The 13,967-nt window shown below is 40.8% G+C and overlaps 1 protein-coding gene across 5 annotated transcripts in view; it reads left to right on the top strand.

Annotated features, from left to right (window-relative positions):
* Positions 1 to 13,967, top strand: part of MAP7 (microtubule associated protein 7) — a 296,620-nt gene that overhangs the window by 263,365 nt on the left and 19,288 nt on the right. For all 5 annotated transcript variants that reach the window (XM_073627341.1, XM_073627342.1, XM_073627340.1 and 2 more), the window contains one exon: positions 5,906 to 5,986. In XM_073627341.1, the coding sequence (XP_073483442.1) occupies positions 5,906 to 5,986 (81 nt within the window). The remainder of the gene's footprint in view (positions 1 to 5,905; positions 5,987 to 13,967) is intronic.

Raw genomic sequence — 13,967 nt, 5'->3', positions numbered from 1 at the left:
ACTTGCAAAAAATAATGACTAAGATAATATAATTGTGGGAAGGAGAGAGTAAAAAAAGGCTAAGTTCAGAAAAACAGCAATGTGCACTAATAGATTAGATTAAATGGTGTTTGCCACCTACATATAGACACAAAAAAAAATTGATGTGGAAACCTTGTACTCATCTATTCCACATGAATTAGGTCTAAACACAGTTGCTAGATTTTTGAATGAAAGAGGACCCATGTTTTCGGACCTCAATGGCTTTGTTTTGCATCTTCTGTCACATATTCTTTCTAAAAATGTCTTTTCTTTCGACTGCTCCCACTTCCTCCAGGTACAGGGGGTCGCTATGGGCACATGTGCACCCTCCTATGCGAACCTGTACCTGGGGGGGTGGGAGCGGGACCTATTTGCCAATGATAGACACTCAAATCTTTTTGCCTATGTGCTGCGGTGGTTCCGCTACATAGATGACATCTTGTTACTATGGGCGGGACCACCAGCAGCACTAGAGGAATTTATGGTCGTTCTAAGTCAGAATGACTACAACCTGAAATTCACCATGCAGTTCAGCCCTTCTACAATTACATATCTAGACATTACTATCAAAATTAATCAGGAGGGCCAAATAAATACATCACTGTTTCGAAAACCCACAGCGGGGAACACAATACTACACGCGCAGAGTGCGCACCCACGCCCTCTAGTCCAGAGTATTCCGTTTAGTCAGTACATACGTTTAAAACGCAACTGCTCAACGGATGCTGACTTCAAATATGAAGCAGACCTTCTTTATCAGCGTCTCTTAGCGATACACCAAAACCACTCTCAAAAAAGCTTTTAAAAAAGCTATAACCAAACCGAGAAACGCCCAGCTGTTTCCAGAACCAAAACAAACTAATTCAGAGGTAGTTAGGTTCATCACAACCTATTCTGACCAACATCAAACCATACGTTCAACTATCCAAAAACATTGGCACATTCTAACTACTGATCCCATCTTCAGTAAGTATATAGGATCCCGCCCCGAATTACATACGATTCAAGAGTATACAAAGTCACTATTGCAAAGCCACTGATACAACAGAATCCCCTGTGGGCCTCTTTAACCGGTTCAATACCGGGCATTTTCACCCCCTTCCTTCCCAAACCAATTTTTAGTTTTCAGCGCTGTCGCACTTTAAATGACAATTGCGCGGTCGTGCAACGTTGTACCCAAACAAAATTGACGTTCTTTTTTTCCCCACAAATAGAGCTTTCTTTTGGTGGTATTTGATCACCTCTGCGGTTTTTATTTTTTGCGCTATAAACAAAAGAAGAGCGACAATTTTGAAAAAAACACAATATTTTTTACTTTTTGCTATAATAAATATTCCAATTTTAAAAAAAAAAAAACAAATTTTTTCCTCAGTTTCAGCCGATATTCGTCTACATATTTTTGGTGAAAAAAAATCGCAATAAGCGTATATTGATTGGTTTGCGCAAAAGTTATAGCGTCTATAAAATACGGGATAGATTTATGGCATTTTTTAAAAAAAATTATTTATTTTTTTTTTTTACTAGTAATAGCGGCGATTGCGATTTTTTTTTTTCGTGACTGCGACATTATGGCGGACACATCGGACACTTTTGACACATTTTTGGGACCATTCACATTTATACAGCGATCGATGCTATAAAATTGCATTGATTACTGTGTAAATGTGACAGGCAGTGAAGGGGTTAACCACTAGGGGGCGGGGAGGGGTTAAATGTGTTTCCTAGGGAATGCTTCTAACTATAGGGGGAGGGGACGCACAAGGGGAGGAGACCGATCAGTGTTCCTCCGTTCTGGGAACACAGATCGGTCTCCTCTGAGCTGACAGGACGTGGATCTGTGTGTTGAATGACATGATCAGTTTCAAACCCTTTCTCTAATACGGTCATCCTATGTTGTACCATGCGATTTGCTTCACTTGCAGCTCTTGTGTATCCCTTCTCAATTGCTTCCCTATTTCCCCCCCATCCCCCCTTTTCCCCTTTCTGTTCCTTTTAGATAAGGTAACATATGTTAAACAGACTTAGTCCGTATTTGTATCATTTGTAAGATTTGGTAGATGATTTGAATGGAGATATCGACATATATACCGATATAATGTCATGTACGCATAATGAGCATTAATCATAAACTGAATGTGATTTGGAGAATTCACGCATGGTCTAGACATTGTTCTAATATATATGTGTATCATTTTGTTTATATACTGTGTTATATGCATCTTTGTTCTGTTTTTATGATGTATCATGCGCTAGCCACCTGTGAGCGATATTGATGGAATATCTGAAGCTGAGTACCTGCTGTTCATCTACTTTCAAGTATGCAGCTCCTCAGATATGTGTGTCTGGGGTAGCATACTGATCACGGTATTTTTTAAAGAGATTTTTTACTGTCTAGCACCTGCTGACCTTTGCTATTTATAGCTGAGACAACAATGATTGCGCGGAGATTCATGCGTTTTCTAGATAGCGATGGTGTAGCACACTGATCACGGTATATTTTTAAAGAGATTTTTTACTGTTTAGCACCTGCTGACCTTTGCTAATCATAGCTGAGACAACAATGATTGCGCAGAGTTCTGGAGGTTCGTGCGTTTTCTAGATAGCGATGTCACTGCAACACTGGCAATCCGCCTATTTCGATACAGATCGAAAGTCTATTAATGGACAGAGGCACTATTTCCTACAATGCCCACAATGCACTAAGAGCCGGCGTATGTGCGAGGTCTTCTCGCTCGGATGCTGTACTCGTTCGGCTCTCTTCACAGATAGGATTTTTTTTTTTTTTTCCGGGATATCTTCCTGCATATGTGCAGAAAGCTTTGTTGCTGTTGGCCTACAATCCCCATAATTCAATCTGCTATCCTGGAATCACATGATGCTAGTTCTTAGGATCAGCTGTGACTGATCAAGGATATAAATATCTGTCAGCTGCTGCTGGTCCTGTGTGCAGTGTATTGCTGTCTCCCAGGGGCACGCTGGATTATTTGTATCCTGAATGTAAGTACTTAGCTATATACTAGCACTTGGCCCTTGCTGCATCAAACTCCCTATATGCTATCACCATTGCTGCAGTAAAATTTCTACATGAGATTACTATATTTAGCTTAATCTGTCATTATATGCTTATAGATGCAGCGTTGGGATTGTATTGAGCCTTCAGCATTGCTGATACTAAATCCAGGATCTAAGTGGTGAATCCGGTGTTGGCCCTCCTCCCTCTAATGGCTGCTCCCTTAATTAGGAATATTGTTTACATGCCCCTGCTGAGATATTTAGCTATATCTAATATAGTAAGTCTCATTCTTTAACAAACCTATAAAGTTTTCTCTGCCCAAATGCATATTTTCGCTGATTAACGCTGGTTGCATTTGCTTTAATTCCAGCTTTCTTACTGCTGATTGAACTTTCTCATGCTACCGTGACTTGCATAATTTTGCATTCCAATTTAAGGTACCGGCTTGGTGTTCTTCCTATTCTCGCAGTTGCTTAGCGCATGATTTTTATCGTTAACAGTTTGTTTATGTGTTAGTTGTGTGTGTCTAATGACATTATATCTCATTCTAGATAAAGACATATTTCCTTCTCTGTCTCATCTGTGAACCTTGGCCGTGTCCTGAGGAAGCCTAACGGTGAAACGCGTAGACATACAAGGGCTCACTGCACAATAATCATAGATGCTATATGTTACAATTGTCATTGTTTTTTAGATATTGTATTTTTCAGTAAATTTATATTTTATATACTGCTATATCTTCTCCACTGGTTCTTAGCCTAAAAAGTCAACCTCCCTGGTAATACTCAGTACTACCTTATTTTGTATCCTCAATGATTTATGGACGTGGCTTATTTTTGGTGCACTTTCCTCTTTTTTTTGTGTAAGCTGGAGTCTCTCAGAGGTATACTATGTCAGTGGGTAAGTTGCGAGCAGTCTGACTTTTACCTATGTTGCTATGACAGAAATAGGTTGTATAACCAATGACCGGTTTACCCCTTCTTTTCTTCAGCTTTATAGACAACATTGAGGTAATATAAGTGAGTCAATTATCAAAAACATATAATTCCATATAGTTGTGTTTAGGTCATGGGTGCTGCCAGCTGGTCACACTTAAACATCTTTGAAATTGATAAAGAGAGTTTGTGTTTATGCATGAATACTACACTCACTGCTGGAAAATGTCACATTAACAGGAAAATTTGCACTTTAGCTGGATTTAAAACATATTCCCAGAAGCGTGTTATACCCAAATTTTACTATCTATATTTTCTTTTACAAATAAAAATTGAATACATGACAAAGGATTCCCAGAGCACTATAGCTAAAGAGACAGCACAACTGATGCTGCCTCCTTTCAAGACATGATTTGGCTGACTGAATATTCAGACTTAAAGCGGATCTTCACTACATCTGAGCACCACGAACCAAAAACACTATATGTATTTGATGTTAATATTCAAAGAAAACTCCCCCATCCATTCATGTCTTTGTTTTATTTTGTTGACAAATCACTTTGAAACACAACCCCCTATCATTTCTGGCAATGGCCATCTTGGGTAAGGGAAAATGATTCATGTAGCGTTTACTTCCGGGAATCCATCTGCCCTTAGCTCAGGCATGCAGGCAAGAGAGTGTGCTTAGCTGAGAAAACCCCTCCTCTTCTCCTCCCTTCTTGAAGACTCCTGGGATGTGACATTGTTTGTCTAAGCAAGTAACCAGGCAGTAACTGAAGAAATGTAAAAAGTTACGTACAGTAAATATGATATACTTTCCTTTCTATTTAATAATGCTAGCAGCTTGAGCAATTAAAAATAATCAATGTTGATTGGGTGAGTGAAGTTCCACTTTAACAGTCTGATAAGGGACAGGTTATTTCTCTGTCCAATCATTTACTGGTGTGTGTAAATTTCAGTTTGAGTTATTGAGTTATTACAGGCTATATATCAAAAAAGCAAACTAAGAGATTAGAAAACGTTTAACAGGGCCTTAGAGCTGATCACCAGATTTCCTGTGACTTTAATTCATGTGAACCAAGCTGGTCCAAATTATCTATTCCTTCCACTATGTGCTATACCGGCCTCAAGCCAATCCCATGAAGCTTTGTATTCAAAAACTGCTTATGAATGGCTGAGCGTCACTCAGTTTTGTCCAAACAATTTAAAAATCACAGGAAACCCAGATCAGCTTTAAGCTCCACCTGTTGGTTCAAATTGAAGAGTTGTCTACATGACAACTTTACATTTCCTCTAATGTATGTTTAATAAATCCATAACTGGAATAAATAGTGGCTTTTTATATCTGTCCACAATTCAGGTTTAAGTAATTACCGGTATCTATGAAATGGGACAGTAATTACTTTTTTGGCAGTTCAGGAGAACTGTTTTTTATTTTAATAAATGTATCATGCTGATTGGAATTCTTTATAAACTTTGCAGGCTTTCATCCCACTACTAGGCTGAAGAGAGTGATACCAAAATCATAGTGTTAAAGGACTGACCAGATCACTTCAGATTTAGCTAGAAAACAATATTTTGTGAGATAAGGAAAAAAAAATCAGCTTCAAACGCTACTTAGAAAATGTGATGGAGACTGCATCATGCCTGTGTACCTTTTGGTTAGAGCATTTAATGCTTTCTGCTTTTGGATTCATTATTTGATATATAGTACATGTAGAGAGGGCTTATGTTTTGGTAGTGGTTTGGATGTGATGAAGGGTTTTAAACGTAGGGCAGTAGTAAAATGTTTGCATTGTCTGTCCTCATAATTCACAAGCTATTATAGTTGTATACTTTAATATATAGTATACTTTTATTTCTGTACATACAAAAACTGTATGTACAGAAATAGCAAAGTAGCAAAGTTTTAATAGTCTCTTTATAATCTAATTAGAAAGAAGAAGCAGATCGCATAAGATTAGAACGCGAAAAACATTTCCAAAATGAGGAAAAAGAGCGCTCTGAGAGGAAGAAGGTAAGTGGTGCTTTTGATCCTCATGTGTCAGTAGCCTGATTTCTAAAGCTGAAGTTTAAGATGAGAAACGAATAATTCTTAAACATAATTTTTTTATCGTTTATTAAGGGACAAACGAATGTAGTAATTCTTAGTCATTTGTGTTACAAGCTGCCTCCTACAGAAGGTTTGGACACTGGCAGAAAAACCATTGAAAGCGAGCCCTCATTTAACCCTGCTTCTGACCGTCATACCTCAGTTTTTTGCTAGTGTCCTAGGAGGTTGGATACAATTTCCTCAGCTCAGCTGAGAAAAAGACTTTTTAATCTTATTTTTTTTTTTGTTTTTGTTTGTTTTATTTTTTCTTTAGTAAATACTCTGTTTTTGGTCTATACACAGCAACTGTCTGGATTGGCATATCCTCAGCAACAGCTTTGGAGGCCGTATCTGGACCCCGCAGGACTAGAATGTAACCTTCGAGCTCTGCATTGTGGCGTCTTCCAGTCCTTTGTCTACTATGTTAGGTAAAGCGGAGTTCCAGACAAAAATACAACTAGGTCTTGAACAAAAGCCCAACCCACCCCCCTTAGTTTTTGGATATTTTTTTCTCTTTTGTTATGTACCTTTTGAAGTGTACAAATCTGTCCTAACGCCGCTGCCGCGAGGTATGTCAATTCTGCATCTGGATTCCCCCCCCCCCCCCGCTGCCTTCTGGGACCTGTGTATGTGTCCCAGAAGATGACGGGCCCATTCAGAAAGTGCAGCAAGACTCGTGCGCAGCAGCAGGAAACCGGTCGTGAAGCCTGAAGGTTTCACGGCTGGTTTCCCTTAGTTGCAATGGTGGCGCCTGCACCCGAGCCAATGGACTTCGGGCGGCGACATTGCGGGATCCCTGGACAGGTAAGTGTCCTTATATTAAAAGTCAGCAGCTACATTATTTGTAGCTGCTGACTTTTAAACTTTTTTTCTAGAGGCTGGAATTCTGCTTTAACTGCAGAGTGCGCTCCCGGTCCAGAGACCTGGTACAGCCTGTGGAGTAATCCAGTCTTTAAAGACTTGTGTAGAAAGTATGCCTCTGGGCGTGGCACAGCCTGGATGGTGGCCCTGTCTGTGGAGGCTCTTTTAGTGAGCAAGACTGGTCAAGTTGAAGCTATACGAGCTACCTCATAGTTACCCTTAGGTGCCATCTTTAAAATTTCCCACCTCCACTATTTTCATTGCAGTATAGCAATGCTCCATGTTTTCTTTCCCTGTCTACTACAGGTGACCTTAGCACATACTTATGGTTCTGGGGTGTTTTTCCTTGTATACCCAAATCAAATTAACACCTGTAATCTGGAACCTGGGACCCCTCTTTTCATCTACAAGGTCTCTATAGTCTATTTCAGATCTGCCAGGCCGGGTTGAGGCCCCCTTCAAATTCACTGGGTTTTTCAGCCTCTGTTTGTTGTCATTTCTATTTCAGATTCAGATTCTCAACATTTGGAGAGGCTTTTTCTTTGGGTCACTGCAGTCTTCTTCAGCTGACTTGAATTTGCAAGGGGTTGTTTTAAGCCTTATGCAGTTTAAATCACCCTGCGTTTGGATGATCAGCCTGCTGTTATAGGCTTTGAATCTTTTAGTTTCCGTCCAGATATTGCTTAGCGGGATTGTGGGTTCCAGCTAACAAATCAAAGTGTGATTTACATAAGGAAACATGTAGTATTGCTCATAAAGCAGCCCATTTACTTGAATGGGCTGCCTTATGCGCATTTGTCTTGCCAAAGAAGCTCAGGGACCTAATTTTGTCTGAGCCAGGCATGATTTTTACACAGACGTTTTGCCAGAACTGTTGTGCAACAATCGCAGGAAAATCGTGTTGCGTTTGGGGTGCCATTCAGGATGAATGGCACTCAAACGCATGCCATGTGTTTTGCCACAATTCCAAATCGCCTATGTTGATGGAACCTTAGATTTCCCCGCTATACGTTATATGTTATTGACGAACACCCTGAAAAGCCCTGGACCCAAAACAGTCGCTCAGTTACCCAGGGTACCCATGTGGAAGACCTCATGTGTACTACAGTATTTACTGAGTCTAGTCATGGAGAAAATGCATGATATAAATATTTGGCTCTCTCATGCCACTTAATCTATCTTTAATAGTCTCTCCTCTAAAATAAGAGATGGTGAAACTCTCAGGATAGATTAAGTGTTCTTACCAAGACTAGACTCAAAATACTAATAATAATGTAGTACATCATGTTTTCCACAAGAGTTCTCTGGGTTAAGTCCAAGACTGCTATAGCTTTATATTTTGGTAATGTACCCGCGCTATGGCAATATAATAATAATCTGATCGTACTACCCAACTATTTCTAAAATATTAAATCAAGGCTGTGAAAAACCTTGATAAACCAACTGAAAAAGCCACAATGCTGCTCCTTAAATGCCTTAATCTATACATAAATATCCTGTGCTCAGAATATACAAAAATTCATACATACAATGTGCAATACTGCAAAGCCAAACCACAAATAATAGTCCATGAATACACTTAAAAAAGGGTTAGGTGCAGTTCAAAGTGCAGTAGTGCAAGAAACTCCCCTTTTGTGTTTTCCCGCTCACCAACGGTTGTTGACTTTTGAAGTCAAAATGGCATATTGTTATCTTCCTGCTATGTTCTGGATGACCTTTCTCCTTCTAACATCCTCCACTCTTCCAATATAATGGCCAGATTCAGATCAATATGTTCATACCATAGAAAGGATTATAGAATAGATCTCCATAGTGTAATTCTGTTTGACTTTATTAGGGAACTCTGGCTAAGTCTGAAGGATTCTAATGAGACATCCATGGAACAGCTGATTCATTTTTTGCTTTAAGGGATGTTGTGCCTTTGAACCAACTTATGTCTCTGTCACTAGCAATGCCTGAGGCAGCCACAGTATGCTCCTACCAGTGGCAGAAGATCTGTGGAGAGTTCAGAGGAGCCTCATTCCTCTACCTCTTCTACCTTAACAATGCATTCTTGCAAAACCTTTCGAGTCTGTCTCCCACTGATCCCATAAGTCCAAAAGCTGGGAATCTGTTCATGCCTCTGGCAAGTCTTCAACTTTAAAGTAGAACTAAAGGCAAAACTTTTTTTTTCATTTTGGATGGAGCAAGAGAGGGTTATAACCCCTGTCAGATTTTTTTTCTCCATCTGTGTCTCATTGCTGAGATTTCACTTCTTGTCTCATAGCCTAACAGGAAGTAGCCTAAGAGGAAATTCCTGCAAATCAAGAGTATTCCTTGAGGACCCCCAGGTCACCAGAACCAGTGTCTCTATTGAAAGATTTCCCCTCCAATACTTTTCTGGGGACAACCTAAAATTTGGGATTTTATTTTACTTTCAATGATAATGGTAAACAGAACAAATATAGAGGGTAAATTTGCTTAACCACTTGCTTACTGGGCACCTAAAGCCCCCTCCTGCCCAGACAAATTTTCAGCTTTTAGCGCTGTCACACTTTGAATGACAAGTGCGCGGTCATACAACACTGTACTCAAATGAAATTTTTATCATTTTTTCCCACAAATAGAGCTTTCTTTTGGTGATATTTGATCACATCTGGATTTTTCATTTTTTGTTAAAAAAATTAAAAAAGAACGATTTTAAAAAAAAAAAAGCAAAACCGTTTTATATTTAGTTGATACATTTTGCAAACAGGTAATTTTTCTCCTCCATTGATGTACGCTGATGAGGCTACGCTGATGAGGCTACACTGATGGGCACCGATAGGCTGCATTGATGGGCACCGATAGGGCTGCACTGATGGGTACTGATAAGGCGGTACTGATGGGCACTAATAGGTAGCACTGGTGGGCACTGATGGGTGGTAATGATGGGCACTGATAGGTGGCAGTGATGGGCACTGGTAGGTGACACTGATAGGCAGCACTGATGAGGCACCGCTTGGCACCACTGGTGGGCATTGATATGTGGGCACTGATTTGTGGCACTGGTTGCTGGCATTGGCAGGCGGTACTGGTGGGCACAGAGGCTCTTCCCCTTCGGGACTGATGTCCCTTCAAACAGAAGCCGGCGATCGGCCTTTTCTCTTCTCAAGCTGAAAAAAAAACGATTACCGATCCTCTGTTTACATCACGTGATCAGCTGTCATTGGCTGACAGCTGATCACCTGGTAAGGGGCCTGGGACCATTGACCCGGGTGATCACAGCACGCGCTGCACGGGGCCCTTCGGGGGGGCGTGGCAAGCTTTAAAAGGGGAGAACGTCAATAGATGGCCTCCCAGCAAAGCAGATCCACGCTGTAGCTGTCATTCGGCTGTAGCACAAATCTGAACTGGTTAATGGAGGTACAGACAGCAATAGAAACTGACAGGTGTTCTAATCCCTCTCCACTCTATCCAAAAAAAAGTTTTGCTTTTAGTTATACTTTAAGGTGCACTCCCACGTCTACAAGCAAGGGGACTGTTTGAATAACCAGTATTTGTCCCCAGGTTCAGGCCTCCTTGGTTTTGGATGCTTATGATACTTCCCTTTAGCCCACAGGACAATTACTTGGAGATGGCATCTATTTCAGCTGCCTGCAGCATCTTTCATTTGCTAGCTTGTGCCTTTGTTGGGGCTTCCTGGGTTTCCTGCACTCTAGGACCCACTGTTCCTCTCTTAGTAGGAACCTACCCTTGGAAGTCATTCCCTTCAAAGCTTCGCCTCAGGAAAATTTTTTATCTTCAGGTCCTCAGTATTCCTTTCCCCAGAGGGATCTTCTGTGTTACAAGTTGAGATCGGTTTCCACTGTTCCCTCTTTGACTCTTCTAGCAGGGACCTGACCCCTAAGTGTCCTTTAACGGCACTTGTAGTAGTTGACAGCTCTGGACCATATGCCCTCCCTAATGCCTTTTCTTGGCAGCCCTGTTTGGATCATTCTTCTGAACTCTGATAGGTAGAATTTAATTTAAGTGTCCAACTTCTGCTAGTTTCCATTAGCTGGAACCTTAGAGATATTTAGTGATGGTAACTATCAGTCTTCAATGATTGAGGCTGAACAGCTCTGATCCTTACTGAAACACTCCTCTAGGCTAGTGGAATCTTCCCTAGCAGTTTTGTCACCACCCCACTACTTTCCGATTTAAGGGCTAGCGGGGTACTGGTAAGGGCTAGTGGGGTACTGATGGCTTGCCTTCTTTACATCGCCTCTCCTGCTGCAGGCCCTGCATGAGGTTTTCCCTGACAGGTTCTAGTTACACCTTTGAGTGTCCTTATGAATGACTCTGCTGATCCTGCTGGCATTTCTGTACCAGTATGGAGTTGTTGTCTCACACTCTTGTCTTTTTTTTCTGAGGGGTACTTTTTGCATCCCGTTTTCCCCTTTGTTGGTCAGTCTCCATTGGGTTTGTCACCAACTGCTTAGGTCCTTGACGCTCCCCTTGGGATTTTATGCTAAATAGTTCTCTATCTTGATTATCTCCTACGGTTGGTTGTCTTAGACATCTCTATTACTTGGAGCCTTCTTCCCTGATGCCTAGGGATGAAAATTTAAGGCTATGGCCTTTTGCCATGCCTAGAATGCCTGGTCTTGCTTTGTGAGCCTGTTGTCCAACTGGTTCTTTTTTTTTTTTTTTTTTCAATTCTTTATTTATATTTTCAAAATACAAAAATCCATGTATTGACATACATATAGATAAAATCCATCTTTAATGACCCCCAACTTAGGAAAGAAACAAAAAAACAAAATACCCACCCCCCCTCCCTTCCCAATCCTGCTGAGTTACAATAATATAATTCAATAACCTAATTCCCTCACCTAGTTTCCTTGTTTTATACCCGTTTAACCTTTAGCCAGTAATCTCCTCCACATAGCTCCAGGTATTCTTATACCTTCGCCACCCTGCCCATTTATCTTTTGGTTCAGTCCCCTCCTCAAACTCTGCTTCGGCACCCTCCTCACTCTCCATTATATAAATTTCATTAACATAGAACAACCATTCACGAATTTTAGGGCTCTCAGGCTCCATCCATTTTTTAGGAATCTGACTCTTGGCAGTATCCAACAAAATGGGAACTATCGATGTTTGATATTGCTTGATTGCCTCCTCAGTCCCATGGAATAAACAGATCCATGGGTCTTCTTGGATCGTCTTATTAGTAATTTCCTTTATTAGGTGTATAATTTTCTTCCAATACACTTTGATGGTGGGACACTCCCACCCTATATGGGCCATTGTGCCAATATTTTTACACCCTCTCCAACATTCCCCCGATTTCTCCGGTTGGAATTTGCTAAGTTTGTCTGGGGTCGCATACCACCCTGCCAAGCACTTGAAATTTGTTTCCGTCATCCTTGTGCTCACTGAGGAGGTATGCAGCATTTTCAGGATTTTCCCTATCACGTGATTACTACATTGTGTCCCCAATTCCCTTTCCCATTTCCTGATGTAGGGAGGTACATCCAGCTCCTCACTAGTCATTTAAATTTTATACAGCCGAGAAATTATATTTCTGGATTCCTTTCTCAAACAAAGCTGCTCAAGCGGCCTATAATCTTCTTCGCCTCTGATTGGTTTCTGAAGTTTCTTTACAAAATGTGTCAGCTGGATGTACCGCCACCCATCAATCTCCATTAAATCTGTCTCAGTTTTCAAATCGTGAAATGTGCGAATTTTCCCTTCTTTAATTACGTCTTTTAATTGTGTATTAACGTTCTTAATCCAATTCCCCCCACCTCCCTCATCCCGGGTTCAAAGAATTTATTATCCCTCAAATAAATCAAAGGAGAATTATAACTCCATTTATTTTGAGTGTGAATCTGATCCCATAATTTTACTGTATTAAGTGTTATATCCGATGTGTTTGTGCTAAGTGCTCTGTATTTTGGGGGATTCCATATAGTGTGCCCTAAGTGTGTGCTACTTAAACTATGTTCGATATTAACCCATCTTTTTTCTGATGTCGACTTTGACCATTCCATCACCCGTGAAAGCATCACTGATTTATAATATTTACTTAAGTCCGGTAGGGCAAGCCCACCCTGTTTTTTACCCCTAGTCAGGACCTTATATGCTATTCGTGGCTTTTTATTACCCCAGACAAACTTTGCCATTAGGCCTCGCAAGGCTCTCAAATATGGCTGTGGTAGGGAAATTGGAAGCATCTGAAATTTATAGAGGATTTTTGGGACCAACACCATTTTTATTGTATTTACGCGGCCAAACAGGGAGAGTGGTCGCGTGGACATTTTTTGTATTTCTTGCTTAATTAAATTCAATAAGGGTATATAGTTAATTAAATACAATTTCTTTAGAGAGTTGGATAGTTTAACTCCTAAATATTTTATCTCCCTTCTCCAGGGGAAGTGGAATTCCCCTGAAAGTTTTTCTTCTTCCTGTTTGTCTATGTTAATATTTAAGATTTCAGACTTGCTGAGATTTACCTTAAAATTTGAGATGTCACCATATCTTTTTAAAATCTGCAGCAAGTTTGGAATCGATATCCGGGGATTCGTAATATAGAAAAGAACATCATCGGCATACGCCGCTAGTTTATGTTCCTCAGTTCCTATCCTTATCCCACTACAGTCTGGGTTTTTTCGGATAGTCGCCAGCAGGGGTTCCAAGGTTAAGATGAATAATAGGGGAGACAATGGACACCCTTGTCTAGTTCCATTCTCCATCTTAAATGGCCTTGAGAGGACCCCGTTAACCTTAACGGATGTTGGCGGGTGATTATACAACATTCTGACCCAAGCAATAAATCTTGGGCCAACTCCCAAACATTCCAATGTTTTAATCATGAGTCCCCAGTCTACCCTGTCGAACGCTTTTTCGGCATCCATTGACAGGAATAGAGCTGGGGACCCACCAGACTTGGTAGACTCGAAGAGGAGAAGCGAGCGAACTCCATTGTCCCTCCCCTCTCTACCCGGGACAAACCCCACTTGGTCTGGGTGTACCAGAGTCGTCATTTTGTCCTTCAGCCTGCCCGCCAAGACCTTAGCATATAATTTGGTATCCGCGT

Source organism: Aquarana catesbeiana, linkage group LG04, assembly GCF_042186555.1.
Source record: "Aquarana catesbeiana isolate 2022-GZ linkage group LG04, ASM4218655v1, whole genome shotgun sequence".
NCBI classification, from domain to species: Eukaryota; Metazoa; Chordata; class Amphibia; order Anura; family Ranidae; genus Aquarana; species Aquarana catesbeiana.
Note: the sequence above shows the minus strand (reverse complement) of the source record. Positions and strands in the feature narration are given on the sequence as shown.